Genomic DNA, 19087 nt, shown 5'->3' on the forward strand with positions numbered 1-19087 from the left:
GTCTAGTTTATGAAGATTGGGTCTGAATCAAGTGAGTTCAGAGGCTTGAATCTCACAGGTTTTTCTCTTGTTGGTTACTTCTCATATGACCCAGTTAAATGATTTAATGGAATGGCAACAGCTGAAAACTATTTTAAGACACCACTGTGTATTTGGTTGTGATGACAGTGATCCAAGCCTGCTAGCTTGACCCCTGATGGTGGCCATCTCATACTTGACATCAATGGACAGATCCATGGCTCCCTGCTACTTCAAATGTGCTAACCAATGAAAGAAAATGTAAAATCTGCTAAAAATCTTGGGCGACAGCGTGGAATCTTTCATTGTGTGTGTATCACAGGGTTTTGATGCTGCTTTGTGTTAATTTATTTGGTCTTTGTTACTTGTAAACCATACTACTTACTTGTAAACTAAATGGGTGGCCAAGGGACTGTTTTCATACCTTTGATATTTACAGCATTTAGCACAGTGCTCTGAAAGCTCTAGGTCTATTTTTGACATCATGTACCGTCTTCAATAAAGGTTTTGATGCTTTGCTTAAATGGGAATATGGAGAGCTATGTTCTGTGTTTCTACCCTTTTTTACGGATCCTGTGTTCTTTAGAAGAGGAAAATCTATAAAGACCTTTTCTCTCTTTCAATTCCAGAGTGATCCTCCTGACCATTCATCCTAGGAACTGTCACTAGCAGAAAACATTGTTACCTATCTATATGCGGTGCTCCTTACTTTTTAGGGAGAAAATAGAATTAGCAAGTGGAGAAACAGGAGCACAGGAAGAAGGGTGAGTTTTTAACTCAAAGAAGTTAGGACTAGGAAAAGATCCCTAACGTGCTTTACCAATTACCACTGGTCTTGTGTTCAGAACTGTTCATATTTTGATATTATCACCAGTTTTATTCTGTCCAATAAAACATTAATATACCTGTGGAATCATAGGCCAGGTAATGGAACTAAAGACCACAAAGTCACATACAGGTGTGATTGTTTTAATGTCTAGAACTATATGCTTTTAACTTTTTGGAGGGCAAATATAACCCTAAAAAGTTGCTATCAGGTAACAACTATTTAAAAGCATTCCCATTTGCTTCCACTTAATAGTCAATTTTATGTTTCTATTTCCTTCTTGGCATGCGTATCCTAAACTGGATTGATATGTGCAGTTTCTATTTCCCCAACCAGAAGATACCGTAAAGAGCTGGTATAACTGGTATATAGCTGGTAGCTATAAAACAGAAATACTTCATGTTCTAACTGTCTTGGTTAACCAGACATTTAAACAGTTCCTCAAATACCCGTATAAATGCAATTTTTTTTATAATACGGCTTTTTTCTTTTTTAAGTTAGGGTATTACTCTTGTAGTTCTGTAGTTACAAAAGCAAGTCCAAAGTCCCACAGAATTACCTGAGGATTTTATGTCTGTCACCTCCCCCTTCCACTTTGTGGAAGTTTATAAACAGGTCTAACCTTGAGATAATGTAAACTTTATAGTAAACTTGAATTAATATTAGCATTCAAATATCCCACAAAAGGGTGCCACTTGATAAAACCTTTACATTTTCACTAAGTGTTTAGTATTTGTTTCTTTGTTTTTTTTCCAATCATGTTTGAGGTAGATTGTGATTGGATATTTCAGTTTTTAGCGGAAATTGCTCATGCTTAGATCTATTCAAAATGTTTGAATGCCAGCATGTCTTTAGTGGTTTCTTTCAGACTGCATGGGTATAAACAAATAGATATGTATCTCTATTTTCTGGAAGCTAAATCTTGAAGTGAAACTTATTCTGACTTTAATGTTTTGCTACAGAAACCCAAATTTTTAAGATCAGTTTTTCTAGTCATTAACTGTTAGTCAATATTTCCAGTCCTATCACGAGACCTTGAATTTGCTGTCATTTCCTGTCCTACTGGCTTCTCTTGCTGGTAGTAATTGATTGGTAAGTGTCTTCCAGAAGAGAAGTGATAATGAATTTGACCTTAGCTTTTTGCTTTTCTCACACTTACATTCCCTTGAGTTCTTATTTGCCATATAAGCAACCCCTGTCTTATAATTCTGTTCAAATTCATCACATTTCCTTTTTTGTGAAAGATCGTGTAGAATAATATAGTTTGTAACTGGGCTTCTATACGTGTCTATATCATTCTAAAAACATAAATCACGGCATTTAACAAATTGAATCCTTTTAAAAGTTAGACCCACAATGAGATGGTTTAAAGTTACAAAAAAGTCATGACAAAAAAAAAAAAAGGATCCTTTATGTGTCTTGTTTCCACATGAGTCACTCATTGCTCTTTTTCTGAAAGTTAGAGTCCAGCTCTAATTTAAAAGGTTGTGCAACTTTAGGCCTTGACGATATGTAAAAATGTTCTTCTTGAATATTTACATCTTCTGGATTTTGCATCCTGTAACCTAATCCGCTGCTTTTCCTGTCTGGTACTTTACTTTCTATATCTTCTATGCGGACTTCAGATTGTAAATCTTGCATGGGCTCTACGTTCATTGCTCTTAAAATTGTCGATTTTCATTGCCTCTTCTCTCTTTTTTTAACATCACTTTTATGGCATTTTTCTCAGGCAACTCAGATTGGTATTTGGGAAAACTTCATTTGTATAAGTAGATGTTTTCTCTTTATTGTAACACATTATTCTAAGTAGGATTTCAGCTTTGTACTCTGGTCTTACTTTTTAAGCATTAGAACACCAAGAATGCGGTTGTGTCAGAAGTTGGTTATATTCTTCCTTTCTTGTCAAAGGAACTTGAAATGTGCCCTTTCAGGTGTGATGCTAATTGTGATTGGGGTGATACCTCTGGTTGGAGAATAAGAGCCATACTGTTCACCAGAAGCAGTGGGCTGGACATCTCTACCGCAGCAGGCAGTAAGAGGAAGGGACGCCCAGGCAGCCTTTCCACGGTGCCCTTTTCTGCAAACTCGGAAGCCATGTAGATTTAGGTTTAATTCTAGTAGTGGTCTCTGGGATGAGACTGGGGCTCTAAGTGTCTCAGAAATCTTACAGTCCTGCCCAGGATCACCTGCCCTCTTAAGGACCTCTGTGCATACTTGTTCATTTCAAGGATGGAAGATAGCATTGATTCAAAGCAAATTCCACAGCCCAGAAGTAAACAGTAACCCTTTGTTATTGGAGTATTATTGCTACTTTGTTCCTAACTTAACAGGCAGTTCAGTCTGGAACCTAGGGGCTGTGGCCATTTATTCAACTGAGTTTTCTTTGATATATACTGGTATAAGGCTCGTTCTGGATTCCTCCAGTTACCGTTTCCTCTGCACTAGAAGAAGGAACATCATGGTGAATGATAGAGAAGAGAATCAGGATAGTGATTTATACTGTACCAGTTTATAATCTGGGTCATCACCGAGGTTGATTCATGAGCATAAAGGTGTATTCATTGCTAACACGTCCTTATAAAATAGTACCTACATCTGACTTCCTATTGAGGAAATGAACTTGATCCCTTTTTTGTCCTTTTAAAGATCTAATGCCAGAATGAATAAGAAGAAGGAGAATTGGAAATTGATTCCAGCTACTTGGATACAACATCTTTCCCGATGCTGGAATTTATAAAACTTAGATTTCTGTTTTTTTTTTCCCCCTTAAACACTTTTTCTTTTGAACTCCACTTTGCAGGAAACTAATTTATTCACTTTCGAAAGTGGCCTTATGTTTGTCTAGCAAGGAAATCAGCAAAAGGGTTCTCAAGCTAGCAATGAGATTGGAAATGTCTACTGTCACCCTAGTGCTAAATCAAACTGATGTTAAAGATGCAAATACTCCTTCCCGTATTTTCTTGTTCGTTTCTAGAATTGTTTAAATTAATTAAGACAGCCAAGTACTTCATTATCTACTATGCTGCATGCTAATGGTAGATTTAAAGTTTCACTGTTTGGTAATATGAACAAATTTCTGCAAATCAGATTTCAATCTCTAAATCTGTTGTGTTCTAAGTCTGTGTACTTAATGATAATTAATATTGTTGGAGAATATATTTCGTGTACCACAGGTAGGTGTCTAGTCTGTGTGGTTATAAATACAGGACATTTTAGGAAACATTTGATAAACTACCACATTCAAGGCAACTTTTGCCCATCTTCTCAAGAAAGTGATTAAAATAATATATAACATGGTTTTATTAGACTGTCAGGAATTTAATTACATTCAACTTAGCATTGTAGAATTTTCAATGTACTCTATTAACTAAAATTTAAAAAACTTATACATTACTGATTGGTTTCTTTTTTTTGCAGCATTTAAATATTAGGACACTGACAGATGACATGGTAAGGTTATTCTGAACGTTTCTTTTGTTGTGAATTTTAACTAACTGTGATGTTGATGGCATGCTGTGCTAACTAACACCTTTGAAATTGCTAAAAACTGCATATTTTGGAAATGCATTGTTTTTATAGTGCTAAAATTAGAGGCAGAACTGGTAAAATAGATTGAATTGTTGCTTTTAAATAGTGAAAGGGACAAGGAGATATATTAGTTTAAAATTTTTTTAGATTACAAATTGTTAGTCAGTTTTGAATCATTCACGTCAGCTCTGTTTTGGGGGATGAATTGCCCACTTCAAAGTGAGGTTAAAAAAAATAGCTAAAGACACATCAGCGTCTCAGAAACACATAGTTGCTAATTGAAATAGACCAGACTAAATTATCATGTGTATATTTTTAAAAATATTGCTTAAAAACAACAGAACCAATTTTCTGCATATTGAAAATAGTAGGTTTTCTTATAAGTAATCAACACTTCATAACACCCTTACGGATTCTTGTGTACTCAAGGTCATTATTCTAATAAATATAATTTTCGATGTAACTCTTGGTTAATGGTAAAGGAATGATAACGAGAACAACACCCAAATAAACAATAACACCAAAAATATATATGCATCATACAGAGAACAAAGCATGGTGCAATGCATGGCACTCTACGACCAAGTTTTCATTTCAAATTCATCTTATATCACATATGAAACAGAGCGAGAGCATAGTAAGCACTCAGAAAATGTTTGCACCCCGATATCCACAGCACTGCCGTAGGCACTTGGGTCAGATGGACGTGCAAAGGGGAGTGAGACGTAGATCTTGGTGTGCAGGTATAAAGACTTGGATTAGAACGTTATGTTTTATTCCTCTGATAGTATCTAAGAATAGGGCATTTGAACTTTTCTGGGTAACATTTATTTTTCACATGATAGTTATTTAGAAAATGGAGGCAATATGGAGTGCTTATGCAGATTACATATGCGGTGTGATAATTTAGCTCACGAACTCATCCTAGAAAACGTGCTCCATACCTCATTGCTGAACATCACTATGGTCACCTTTGAAGTTCTCCCCTTGGGAAGCTATGCACTGATGCCAGTGCCTGTTCCACCCTTCAAGGCAATTTTGGGACTCTTTTTCTGGAATGGCCATCAGAGCTGTCATTGTTATTACCCTTGATGTCCTGAGTATCATCGAAGTGCCTTTCTTTCAATACTTCCTTTATCTTCAGGTAAAGAAAGAAGTCATTGGGGGCCAGATCAGTTGAGTAGGCAGGGTATTCAAAAACAGTTATTTGTTTACTGACTAAAAACCCCCTCACAGACAGTGCCGTGTGAGCTGGTGCATTGTCGTGATGCAAGAGCTCCTTCGGGACCACTTTTGCTCACACCTTTCTCATGCCAAGATTTTCAGTTAAGATTTTCCTGTTACTCTTTCGATGTTTACTTGGTTTGCTGTGCTTCTCAGTCAGCCGATGATTTTGACGCACAATTCGATGAATGTTTGCAATGTTTTCATCAGTTCTGCTCGTTACTGGCCGCCCTGACCTTATTTCATCAGTGATGCATTCTCTTCTCTCAGGAAAATGTTTCATCCATTTGTACACTGCTGTTTTCTTCCTGGCATTAGCCCCATAAACTTGGACTAACAGGTCCCTGTTTTCACTTCCACTCTTGCTAAGTTTAACGAGAAATTGAATGTTTGTTCATTGTTCTAATTCAAGCTCTGACATTCTCGTGACGGCACACAAAAACACACAACAATAATGAACGCCACTTAGCAAGACACCCCCACAGGATGACAAAAACTCAGCTGTGAGGCACTGATACACCAAGATTACAAAACCTTATCGAGCCGGTTGTACACTGCTGCTAATGTAACCGTATGGTGGCAAGTTCATGAACATAATTGTCGGCCCTCGTATGTAATTTCTCACCCTGGGAGGTAGATGTTGTCCTATGTTACCAGCAAGTGAGTACACTGATTGGTGCACTGAGTGGGTGCCCTGGGGCGGGCGGGATAAGTGGTAGCTCACTCAGGTGTGCACAGCTGGCATGTGTGCTGCTGTGGCTTGAATGTTCCTCAGAGCTTGACACCCCTGCGCTGGCTGTGCTGACGTAGCTTTCACGTAGCTTCTTAAGGCTGGTAATGAAACCATTTGCAATTGTCATGTTTGACCTTTTATGAGACTATACGGTGGTGTATTTGTAACAGCCTTATTGAGCTGTAATTCACATAGCATATAGTTCACCCATTTAAAGTGTACATTTCGATGGTGTTTAGTGTATTTTCAGAGTTGTGAAACTATCACCACAATCAGTTTTAGAACCATTTCATCCCCTCCCAAAAGAAACCTGATTCCCTTAAGCAGTCATTCCCCGATTACCCCCCCTTTCCCCAGACCTAGGCAATGTCCAGTCTACTCTCTGTCTATAGATTTTCCTCTTCTGGACGCTTCATATAAATGGAGTCATACAATATGGTCTTTTGTGAGTGAATTCTTTCACCTAGCGTGATGTTTCCAAGGTCCATCCATGTTGTAGCATGTATAAGTATTTACTTTCTATTGATGGGTAGTATTCTGTGCGATATTTTTGAGGTCTGTTCATATTTTATGGGCAGACTATATTTTTTCCCGTTTTCATTCAGACCGTGCCCTTTCCTTGGTTATACTTTTGTTATGTGACTCTGTCCTTGCATATTGTCTACCCATAATCTCTACCGTAGGTTCTAGAAATAGATTCATGTTATGGAGTGGCTTCAACAGATGACTTTAGAACCATCTTGCTCTGATTTTACATTAATAATAATTGGGTTCCTTGTCAGTGAAGACTTTCCCGATCTTTCTCCATCCTGCCCCCATTCCTTGCCTCTCTCCTCAGCCTGTACCACCTGGGCTTGGTTAGGTCAGAACTTCCGGGTTGTTACTATCGTGCCCTGTGTAACTTTACATCATGTATTATCCGCCTTTCTCATTAGTTTAAACCATTTGAAGGCAGAGACAATGTATATCATTAGTATTTTCAGGCATGGTGTCTGGCACATGTTAGCATTTTCATAAATTTTTGTCGAAGGAATGAGAGAAGGAGTGACTGTTTTGATACCTGTGTGGCATTGTGACTTCCTGGCGTCTGCGCCTGGCTGGGTCCTTGGTCAGGCCTCCCAGGGGTGGGGTCTTGCTTTGTATAGGCTGGAAAAGCTTTGACAGGGACCTGCCATCAACCTCTCTGGCCACCTGCCTGGATTGCTGACTGTTGCCTTGCCCCTGCCTTCATCTTAGGTGCACACGTGGCCGCGGCTCTGAGATTCCTCGTTGACCCTCTTCCCATTGGTTGGTTGTCTGAACGGCCGCCTCGCCAGCTCTCCCTGTTCTTTCCCAGTCCTGTGCTCTAGCCAGGGCTTGATTCCAGGGATGTCACGGTGGGAGCGGGACCCATTGTTGTGTCTCTTAGAGAAGAAGCACGGCTGTCTTAAACAGGAGACACCAAGTAAGTTTTTCCTTGCTTATTGATGCAGTTTGGGAAGAGCGTTGGATTTGGGATCAGAAGACTCTTGTTGAAAGATGGAATTTCCCCACTTCTTAGCTGTGTGACCTTGGCAAATCAGTTATTTGGATGTTCACTTATTTGTAAAGAAGGACTAATTGTACTGTCTCTGCCTTCCTCATAGGGTTTTGGTGAGCTTCACTGAAGCCCTACTATGTTGAACTGTTGCTGTCCCTTTAGTCCTGTCCTTGTTAACCCCTTTAAAAAAGCCTTCCTGATGTATGGAGAGCGGGGTGCAGTGACACATTTGTAGTTGAGGCTCCCCGGGTATGTGTATTGTCAATGGACGCAGAGCTGTGAGGAGGACAGGGGCGCTAGGTAGGCTGACGGCTCTTTAAGCTGTTTCTGGTGAGTCAGAGCTCAGGGAAGCACTTGCCACTGATGCTTTGCGTGTTAGCAGTATGTTTTCTAATTAAAGCCTGCCACCCCCTCAGCATGCACATGACATGTGTGCTTTTAACTTAGAACTTCTTAATGTGGGTAGTCTTTTTAGGGCAGAACTGGAGGGAAGGCGTCTAAGAATGATGCCTGTTGTCGCCATATGTTTGAATAAGAGGGTTTTAGAAACATTAAACAGAAGCATCCTGGGAAACATTAATATTAAAAACCCGTTTCTTTAAGTTCCTTTGTTGAAGGTTTGCAAAAGTACTTTTAAGGTTATTTCTTGAGTTACTATCGGAATTTAATTTCACAGAACAGTGTTTGGTGAAAAGAATGAAGTATTGCTATAGCATTGAGGTCTCTAGGCGAGTTCATATACTTTATTTTTTTATTTATTTTTTATTTTTAATTATTTGTTTTTTCAGTTACAGTTAACATTCAATATTATTTTATATTAGTTTCAGGAGTACAGTATAGTTTTGTACAGCTATCTGAGCATTCGCTCGGTACAGAGTGTAGTCCAAGGTGCTAGGGTCTTACAAAGGTGAAAAAAATCGAGTTTATGACTCACTGAAAAAAAATCATCGGGTAAACAATGTGTCTCCACTGTTTATACCTGGGTTGAAAAAACAGCTTTCCTAGTAGAGACAAAAAGGTCTGGGGAGAACAGTGAGGGGAGACAAGTTTGAACAGCTGAGCTGGAAGAGTTCGAATGTGGGTGCCAGAAAGCTGAATGCTCCGTCACAGTGGCCACTGAGTGTGTTTGCGTCTAGGAGCTGTGCTGGACTCTCCTTTGTCCCTCACAGCCATCTTGCTGAAGGACCTTGCTCCCACTGGTCTCCCTCTCTTCCTTTATCCCACTGCTGCCACTGTCACTGTTGTAATCCCGTTCAGCCTGCAGCAGTGGTTTGCAAACTTTTTTGACTAGAGCCCACAGGAAGAAATACATTTTATTTTGCAGCTCAGCACAGCCATACATACGATTCCCTCAGTTGAAACAAGTTTTAAGAAACAATATTTAATGATTCTAAGCATAATGAACTCGGATCTTTCCCTCCTCATGCCTGTCTACTCCTCACTCCTCTCCATTCCATTAAAAAAAAAAAAAAGTGATCCATTCCAGTGCATTGATTCATGACCCACAAATGGGTCACAAGAATAGCGAGAAACAGACGTTGGTCTGTACACCGGTTACAGGAAGTTCTGAGGTCTCCGTGTTAGCATCTGCTCTTTACTTTATGACCTGTCGTTGAATGTCGGAGAGCTGGGGAGAGTGCCAGCTCTGCCACGTACGAGCTCTGTGACTTGGCATAAGTCATTTAGCTTCTGAGGTTTGGTATCCCTGTTTATAGGGACTTTTAAGGGATAAATTAAGTGATACATGCCAAAATGCGTGAGGACCATGCAGTCACAATATTAGTGGTATGATTGGTATCACATACTTTTTGATTGAGAGATGACTTATGTACAGTATAATGCCCCAGTGTTAAGAGTTTTGACGAGTGTCTGTAATCGTGCATACACTACCATCATGATGTGAAACATTTCCATCTCCCCACAAGGTTTTCTCTGTGCTCTTTGCAGCTAGTTCTCCTGCATCCTGGCTCTTGATCAGCTTTCTGAACTCCAGTTCAGTTTCTACACTTTCATATAAATGGAATCACATAGTTTGTGGCCTTTGTGTCCGGCTTCTTTGACTTAGTATAATGCTTTTGAGACGAATCTAGTGCTTGGGTGTATCAGAAATTGGTTCTTTTCATTACTGAGTAGTATTTTGGTGTTTGGTAATACCATAATTGGTTTATATATTCTACAATTTGGGTTGTTTTCAGTTTTGGGCTATTATGAGTAAAGCAGTTAAGAACATTTGAGTACAGTCTTTTTTGGACATATGTTAATTTTGGAGGGGGAGTGGGAAGTGTATGTTTAACTTTATAAGAAATAGACAGATTGTTTCCCCAATGATTAGTGACATTGAACATCTTTTCCTGGGCTTATTTGCCATTCTTATCTTTTTTGAAATGTCAATTACTAGATATACTTGTAGGATTATTCAGGTGACCTCTTTCTTCCTGACTGAGCCTTGGTAGTTTTTCTTTCAGGGAATTTTTTTATATCATCCACGTTGTTGAATTATGAATTGTTTGTAATATTTTCTTATCCTTTTAATGTGGGATCTGTATTGATTTCTCTGATTTTTAATTTATTTCCCTTGTAGCCAGACATTAGAGTTTATGTGATTTCAATCCTTTTCAATTTTGAGTCTTGCTTTCCATTTCAGATGTGGTCTATCTTGGTGAATGTTCCATGTGCATTTTGTTTTTGTTAAAATTGGTATATAAATAGTAAATAGGTCAAGTTGGTTGATAGTGTTGTTCACATCTTCTGTATTCCTGAATTTCTGTCTGCTTGTTCTAACAATTATCTAGAGAAGCGTCGAAGTCTCCAAATATAATTTAGGATTTTTAATTTTTCTTTCAGTTCTATCAGCTTTTGCATCATAGTTTTTGAAACTCTCCAATGAAGTGTATATACATTTAGGATTGCTACAAATCCTTTATCATTATGAAATGACCCTTCTTGTTCCTAGTACTATCCATTAGTATTTAGTCTTTGGATTTCTCTGCTTTACTTGATCCAGTTTTCTCCATGCCCTTTGAACAACTAAGATTTCTTGGCTTCTGTGATTGCAGACTTTATTGGTTTCATATCCCTCTGCCCTTTCCTTTTTTGTCTCTGTTTTGTGTGTTTTTCCTTCACCTGTTTTAAACTTGTTGTTTCTCGGGTTTCTTTCTTGAAGCCACTGCTCTCCTCTGTACATATTATGCTTGGTCATTGTCTCCGTCTATGATCTTTTCCTCAATTTGAGACAATTAATGCACTGTCCTGCTCATTAAATACCTTCATCTGTACTTGAAACTCTACATGCCCCGATTTAAACCCTTCACTTTCCTCTTAAACTTGTTTCTATTCTTATATTGTCCTAGATGTTTGCTTCACTCTTCTAATGTTTCTGATTATTCCTTGAATTTATTTCCTTCTCTCAGACCCTTCTATTACAGCACTAGTCCCCTTATTATCTCTTGTCAGGACTCTCACAACTCCCTGTTGCTCTCTGAAAAGCCAGCTTCCTGCGCAGCAACCAGAGTAACCTGTCTGAATTGCAGCTCTGACCATGTTTTACCCTCTTTGAAACTGCTTTGTTGAAGCTGTTATCTATAGAGCAACCCTGAGCTCTTTTAACAGGGCATATAAGGTCTCTGTGGTAGGAGCCTGCTTCTCTAATTTGGTATACCTCTGTCAGTCCACATGCAGGAACCTTCCAGGGAATAGGCAGATGTGAGATAAGTTGCTGGAGAATTTACATAGAGAAGATAGAAACATGGCTGCTCATTGGAAAAAGGTGTGTGAAGTGATAGTTAGGACCATGTAATTACTAGCCGTGTGCTATGTAGTGTTTCAAATGCCAGCGTTATAAACACATTTCATTTTCAGAGCAAGTCTCTTAGTAGGCATTATTATTATTCCCCTTTCTAAAGATGGAGAAACTGAAGCAAGAGAAAGTAAGTAACTGGTTCAAAGTCACACGGCGCAGCCAGGAAAACTCTGGCAGGCTGGCTTCGGAGGACACCATCTGTAATAAGGGAGTTATCCTGTCACTTAAGTGCTGTCCCTTTCTCCACAAAGAGTGCCAGTGTAAAATCTAGAGGTATATCTCATTGCTTTCTGTTTTTCATTTAAAGCTCTCTCTCTATGAGACTTCTGACCTTTAAACCGACAAGAAAAAAAAAATGTATCATAGCCATTGGTTTTAATCCTGAGAAAACTTATAATTGTAAAGACACATTGTATTCAAGAACTTTTCTGTGATAAGGAATAAGCTATTTTGACTATTTCTAGTAAACAAAACTGAGAAAGGTTTATCCCAAAGGAACAGTGAGTGATACGTGTGACTAAGATGGCAACACGTGGAAGACAAGAGGTTTTTAAAATTATGACCTAGAAAAACTGTGTGGAAACCACTTCCCAGATCCAGTAACTGCAGTCTGCTCCCAGACAAAAGCACAGGCTTTCCTGGTTCCCCTCAAATTCCCCACGGGCAGTGGGGTCCTGTGGCCACTGGGATGCCACCTGGTTTGGGCATGGGTTCTGGTGAGTGCTTTCAGAAGCTGTCACTGCCTCTGTGGGCCTTCTCTCTCACTCAGTAACTAACTGCTACCAGAAAACTCCAGCACATTCCTGGGTGTTTCTGTGACTCGTCACTTAAAGACGAGTTCTCCAGATGAGTGTGCCTAACGGGACAGGGTTTTGTCTATTTGCAGACTATTCCTGTACCTGCCTGGATGTGATGTGTCCTGTGGGATATATGCTAAATTAGACATCATACCTCTTAAAGAAAATAAAATGCTTTGTTATCTGAATATGTGCCTGACTTGCAAGTCAGTGAATAGAACATACACCATTAACTTGAAAAAAGAGCTCAACTTAAAATAATTATTTAAAATAATTTTCTTATTGCCCTGGTAGGATATAAAGCTTTCATACTATAATTTAAGTTCATTATGCATTTTCATGAACTTATCTATATTTTCCTTGGTAAGTTAAAAACAGAGTGATAAAGCAAACAATGTATGTTTCCCACAATTTTTCTTTAAAATATTTTCAAAATATACTCTTCTGTGTAAAATAGAAATACCAAGATGGACTGGGCCCACTGACTATATGTGGTGAAATTCATCAAAATAAGTTCTATAAAATTTAAACTATTTACTAAGTCAGGTGGGCCTTTCTGAGCCCATTAACATGAGTTAATTAGAGCTTCCTGTACTTAGGTTTTCAGTAGTAACACTTAAGTACTATCTTAGGATTTTTAAATATTTATGAAACCGTTTAGAGAGCTCCTCCTTAAATCAGTAGAAACTTGGGAGTAAAATCAAGAGCTCTCAGAGTGAATACACTAAGATGTAGAAGGGTGTGCAGACTTGTTTATTCATCCTTTTATCCATTCATTCATTAAACATTCATTGAGTACCTAGAACTATTATAGGAATACAAGGATGAATATGACGGTCTGTTCCCTCTGGGGGCAATGGGAAATGCGTCCACCATCAGTACGTATTTCAGTGTGGTGTGCCGGGGCTGGATAGCAGTATAAGGGTCAGTGGAAGCCGTAAGGAGAACTTTGACCTTGGAGAAGGCTTCCTAGAGAAGGTGAACTTCAGCTGCGTTTTGAAGGACAAGTCGGAATCCAGGCTGGCAGGAGTGGTAGTAACCTTTTACTCTGAAATAATTTTACTTCTTGGATATCTACTGAACGGCTTCCTAGTGAAGCATCCGGTTTGCAAGTAGAAAGCAATTGTTGATGTCTTCAGATAATTTTCATGAATGAGTACTATGCGTCTGTCTTTTAGAAATAAAGTGTTAACATTCATTTACAGAGCTAACTTTATTTCATTTTAAGTATAGAGTATTATAACATTTGAATATATGTATTATGTATTTGAATATATGTATTTAAGTAGACGTGGGTAGATAGAACTTTGAAGATTTTTGACTATTAAATTTTTCTAAAATGGTTTTATGCTCCTTCCTTTGGTAGTAGTATAGGAGTATTTTCCTTACGGTAGTATTACTCCGTAGTACTATACTACAGAAGTTCATGCTCCTTTTTAGTATAGAGGACTGCTCTTTGAATGATCAGTGTTAGGAACAGTCTGGGTTCTTTAAATGTTTAAAAGATGTGATGTCTGGCATTCTTCCTGATACTGTTGAGAAGGATTAGCAAGAAGCAGTGGTTTATGTCCCAGTTATGGAAGATAGGAAGCTATTCATTAATTTACTTAACAAATATTAATAAGACACATGCTACATACTCAGGACCAGTAAGTTCTAGGCATAGTTTAGTGAATAAACTAACAATTCCTATTCCCGGGGACATAGACCCTAGTTGTGTAGACATCTACGAGGTGAGGCAGTTTCTTAATAGCATCCGTACTATTCTGTAGGCATGCAAGCACTAGGTAGGTCTGTAGCCGTCTCACCCAGTGTCGAGGAGTCAGGGAGACTCCTACATGGGGTGTAGCTCAAGCCGAGAGCTGAAGGTTGACTTGAAATTCAGCAGATCAAGTGGACGGGGCACGACCTGTGGGTATGGATAGGCACTAGGCACAAGGCACAGCATGAGCACATTTAGCGACCTCTACGTGACTCATTCCATCTAGGTGGCACAGGGTAAGGGTGGTGGCCCAGCGAAGAGGTGGTGTGGAGAGGAAGGAATGTTCTGATTAAGATGGACCGCTGAGCCATGATAAGATATAAGATATGACTCAATGTTATCCTCTGAGTCATGGGGATAGGAAGGTTGAAGGAGTTTAAGCACAGGAGTGAGGGACATGACTGGATTTGCATTTCAGGAAGGTCAACAGGATGTCAGTGTAGAGAACAGCTCCAGGAGAGGTAGGGGTAGAAGGGCAGTGAAGACACAGAGGCCATTTAGGAGGCTGTAGCTGTCGTCCAAGTGGCCTGAACTAGGGTCTTGCGAGTAGGGACAAAGAGAAGATGAATTAAGATACAGTCCACGTGGCCTGATTTGTTTCCTTATTAATTTTCATTAGTTACTGCAATTTAGTTCACTTTTCTGCTGCCCTGAGTCGACACCGAAAGTCATAATCAATCCATGTCATCAACACACACGTAGGTGCTTCTGTCCTTGTCTATGCAGGCCCACTTTTTCTTATCTGCCATTGCCTCCCAATTCCTGCAAACCTCCCAAGCCCTCCTACTTTGCCCTCTGTATCTCAAAGCCTGTCATTTTGAATGTTTGTTTTCCCTTTTGCTCTAACGGAAACCTAGATGTTCTTTGAAGGCTTTCCTTTCCTGGTCTCTTCTTCCCTCAAAGGCTTCCGGCTCTTTTTAAGCATTTCTGTGCATCGCTCCTTGTTGGTCTTAACTGTAGGTTTTTCTCGTCCCTCCCACTGATTCACCGAAGGCATTAGAACTTGACTTACTTTCTTCTTTTCTACCACTGTTTTTGTTGCTATTCCATATCTACCTACCAGGGGTTCTTACCGGGGGTTCCTGGACCACCAAGGGGTTTGTGACCATTCATGGTGTCCTTGAACTTGAATGGGAAAAAGATTAAATCTATTTTCATTAACATTTTAAGTGAAATTTAGTATTTTTTAAAATTATGAATATAGACATCTCCCTTCCCACAGTAGAGTTTGGCCTGTGACTTATCACCACAGAAATCACAGATGTTTTCAGAACATTAGCGTTATTGAAGATACTTCAAAAAATGATTTATACTCAACACTATGTTGAAATTAGACTTTGTATTATCTCTTGCTATGTAATGCATTCATGAAGATGAATATATATTACTGTTACAATTTAATATTTTCACAACCCTATTTTATTTAGTTTTCCTTGTAATTATGTATATTTTAGGCATTTAAAAGTATTCTACAAGGAGCTGTGTATTAGTCATCTATTACTATGTAACAAATTATCCTCAGACTTAATGGCTTAAAACAATAATAAATACTTTACACAGTTTCTTGGGTCAAAAATTTGCAAGTGACTTAGGACAAGATTACATGGAAATACAATATGAGAGTACATGAAAATTGATAGATAACTTTAAGTGATATATATATTTTTTCTGGATTTCAGGTTTACATTCACATAGAATTGATTCTGTAATTACAGTGAACTTATAGTTGCTTAATAATTCTCCTGGATTGCATGAAAATATCTACTCCCTTCTGTGTTCTAAGGAAGTGTGTTGGTGATCTATACACTTTTTCAGACATTTCAAGTTGTAAGATGACTAATAATTACAATATCTTCCTCTTGTTTTAAATTAAAAAAATAGTTCTCTGTTTGTATTTAAAACATTCTAAGAGTGAAAATTGTATCTTCACTGTTACAGTATAATATCGTAGCTAAAATCCAGGTAGTTTTTTAGAGCCTGTTTTTTGGTTTAATTAATTTTATTTAAACTGTCATTACTGATTATCAGTGTGAGATAATACTCAGTAGGGTGCTCGTTTAGCTTCCCCTGAAGATAAGTGATATTAATTTATAAACCTCAGTATACCCCAGACACAGCTGTAGCCATATTAATTAAGAATGGTGTACCACCTCCAAATAGCATTGTGATAGAATTCCTTCAGTCTTCTGTGTGTTTAATCAGTTCTCCAACAAAGGCAAATTGTGTATTTCATCTACTTGGGTTGTATTTCTAGCTCATGTTCAAGACGAGAATTTCATATAAAACTAAAAGCAGGTATGCAAGTGCACAAATTGTAAAAGACACATACTCCCAGCCCCATTGTCAAATACAAAATGACCACCATTTGCAGTCAGTATGATGGGGATTTCTATGTTGTTTTTATGTACAAAAGTATTTAAAAAATTTGGTTTTAAAGGTTTGCTTTTACATTCCATTGTGTCTTGCTTTAAGCAAATTGTATGTGCAATTTCATGAAAGATAAATTAGTGATTTGTTTCTGTTTGAGTAGAATCATAGCAGCATCCCTTTTAAAAAATGAAATTTCACTGGAGTATTTAAAATGATTTGGTAGTAAAATTCACTTTGTACCTCACTTTGTAATAGTGTCCGATTGTGTGGAATCTACTTACAGTGCTCAATGGAGCATCACGGACCTGGGAACACTTTACTTTAAGCCTGAGGTATTCAACAAATTCAATTTATTCTTTTAGAATAGGAGGAAGGATGGTATTTATTTTTCTTCTATGGCTCCTTCTTTATTTTGTCTTTCGTCTCATCTAAGCAGGGAAAATAGATACAAGCATTGTATACTGGGAAATACTGATCTTTTGTAGCTCATATTACTATTTGGACCTTTGAAGCTTTAGGAGCTAGAGGAGGTATATGCTGATTTTTTTCCTGTCTGGCTTTTCGCTAGCTATGCTCATGATAATGTGCAAATTCATTTTTCCACTTGGATAAAATCCAACCTTCCCCAGAGTTTAGGTGCTAAGCATATTCGGGAGGGGTGCTAATTCTATTTTATTATTATTGTATAAATTCTGATATTGTCTATGGATATAAATGTTGTACTAAAAACATAGTGGATTGGTGTTACGTTTTTCTTTTATGCTATTTTACAAGCTAAATACTATGAATTTTTTATGTATAAAGGTGTTTTGGAGCTTGTCTATTATTATTTAGACATGCGGTTTCCTCATTGTAAGGATTACACAAATGCGTTCAACCTGTACTGCGTTTCAAGCTCTTAGCCCAGTGCGTAACATATAGAAGAGGTCCAATAAATATTAGCCATTGTTATAGCTATAGCTAGAGATTTTTATTTTCAAAAGTTTGTGTGAAACTTTAGGTGAAAACTAAAAATTCTGAACCTCTACCACGATGGAACCATTAGATTATGCATTCATAAATTAGCTTGTGAATTGCTATTCCCATTCATTGACATATTTACATTTATAATATTGATGTTGTATTAATGATGTTTTGCTTAATTTCATGTCATAAGTTTAGCATATTAATCAAATTACGCTTCGATGATGTGTGAAGAGGAGCCAATATAGTTCCTACAATGAGGGATTGCTATAACTTATATAACGTGTTTCCCCGGAATTAAGACCTAGTCAATCAGCTCTAATGCATTTTTGGGAGCAAAAATTAATATAAGACCCGGTATCATATCATATATCATATCGTATCATATCATATCATATCATATCATATCATTAGACCTGGTATTATACTATATTATATAAGATTCATTCTTATATTAAAATAAGACCAGGTCTTGTATTAATTTTTGCTCCAAAAGACACATTAGACCTGATTGTCCGGCTAGGTCTTATTTTCGGGGAAACATGGTAGAAGTGATGACGATGAAGTATTTCAGAAGACAGAGTCTCCATTCTCATTTCTTAAAAACATAGTTTTGGTGTCTCCTAGTTTTTCCAAACACATATGGAGAATTGGGGAGCTAATGTACATAGGGACAGTAGCTTCTAAGACATATATTCATGCAGAGACAATTTTATGTTGCTGGGTTATTCCAAAGTAGAAAGTGTTTATATTGGTGAGTTAGATGCCCCTCTTAGCTACTGTAATACATTGTACGTACCTTTTGCTACATTTCTTGTATGGCTATATAATTACTTGTTTATGTGCTTGTCTTGTTCACTGGGTTGTTAGTTATTTCCGCCCTAAATAGCTCATTTATCTTTGTATGAGCAACATCTAACAGTGTAACCTCTCCATTGTTCTTCATTTCTTTTTGTAAATCTGGGATTCCATTTGGTATCGTTTCACTTTGGCCTGATAAACTTCTTTTGACCCTTTTTGTGTAGTACAGGTCTGCTGGAGACAGATTCTCCCAGCTTTTGTCTGTCTGAAAATCTTTGTTTTGCTTCTATTTATGAAAGGTATTTTCATTGGACACAGAAACCCTTGATGCCAATATTTTTCTTTCAGTTCTTAATAGATGCCATTCCATTGTCTTTGGCTGCCATTGTTTCTGGTGAGAAATTAGTTATCATTTATATCATTTTTCTCCTGTGTATGTAAAGTCTCCATTTCTCTAGCTGCACTTTCGTGGCTTGACTTTTATTTTTAAATTTCAGCAGTATGACTAGGAGGTGCATAGTTGTGGTTTTTTTTTTTCTTTATTAAAATTATTTTTTCTAGGGTTTGCTGAATTTCTTGGATCTGTGAATTGATTTTTTTTTAATCAATTAGGACACCTACCTCCTGAAATATGTCTTCTGTACCATATTCAGTGTTTTGCTTCTGTACCCCAATTACACTTGTATGACAACATTTCGTATTAGGTCACAGGTCTTGGGTACTGTGTTTTTTCTTTTTCTTATTTTT

At 37.9% G+C, this 19087-nt stretch overlaps 1 protein-coding gene across 4 annotated transcripts in view; it reads left to right on the forward strand.

The window, feature by feature from the left end:
* Nucleotides 1-19087, forward strand: part of DIAPH3 (diaphanous related formin 3) — a gene marked incomplete at its 5' end in the record, with an annotated part of 440633 nt that overhangs the window by 25587 nt on the left and 395959 nt on the right. Inside the window, one exon of one of the 4 annotated variants that reach the window (XM_081046382.1) lies at nt 4262-4294. The exons of the other annotated variants lie outside the window; for them this stretch is intronic. Coding sequence (XP_080902508.1) covers nt 4262-4294 — 33 coding nt within the window. The remainder of the gene's footprint in view (nt 1-4261; nt 4295-19087) is intronic. 4 annotated transcript variants of the gene reach the window in all.

Source organism: Rhinolophus hipposideros (assembly GCF_964194185.1).
Source record: "Rhinolophus hipposideros genome assembly, chromosome: 4".
NCBI lineage: Eukaryota > Metazoa > Chordata > Mammalia > Chiroptera > Rhinolophidae > Rhinolophus > Rhinolophus hipposideros.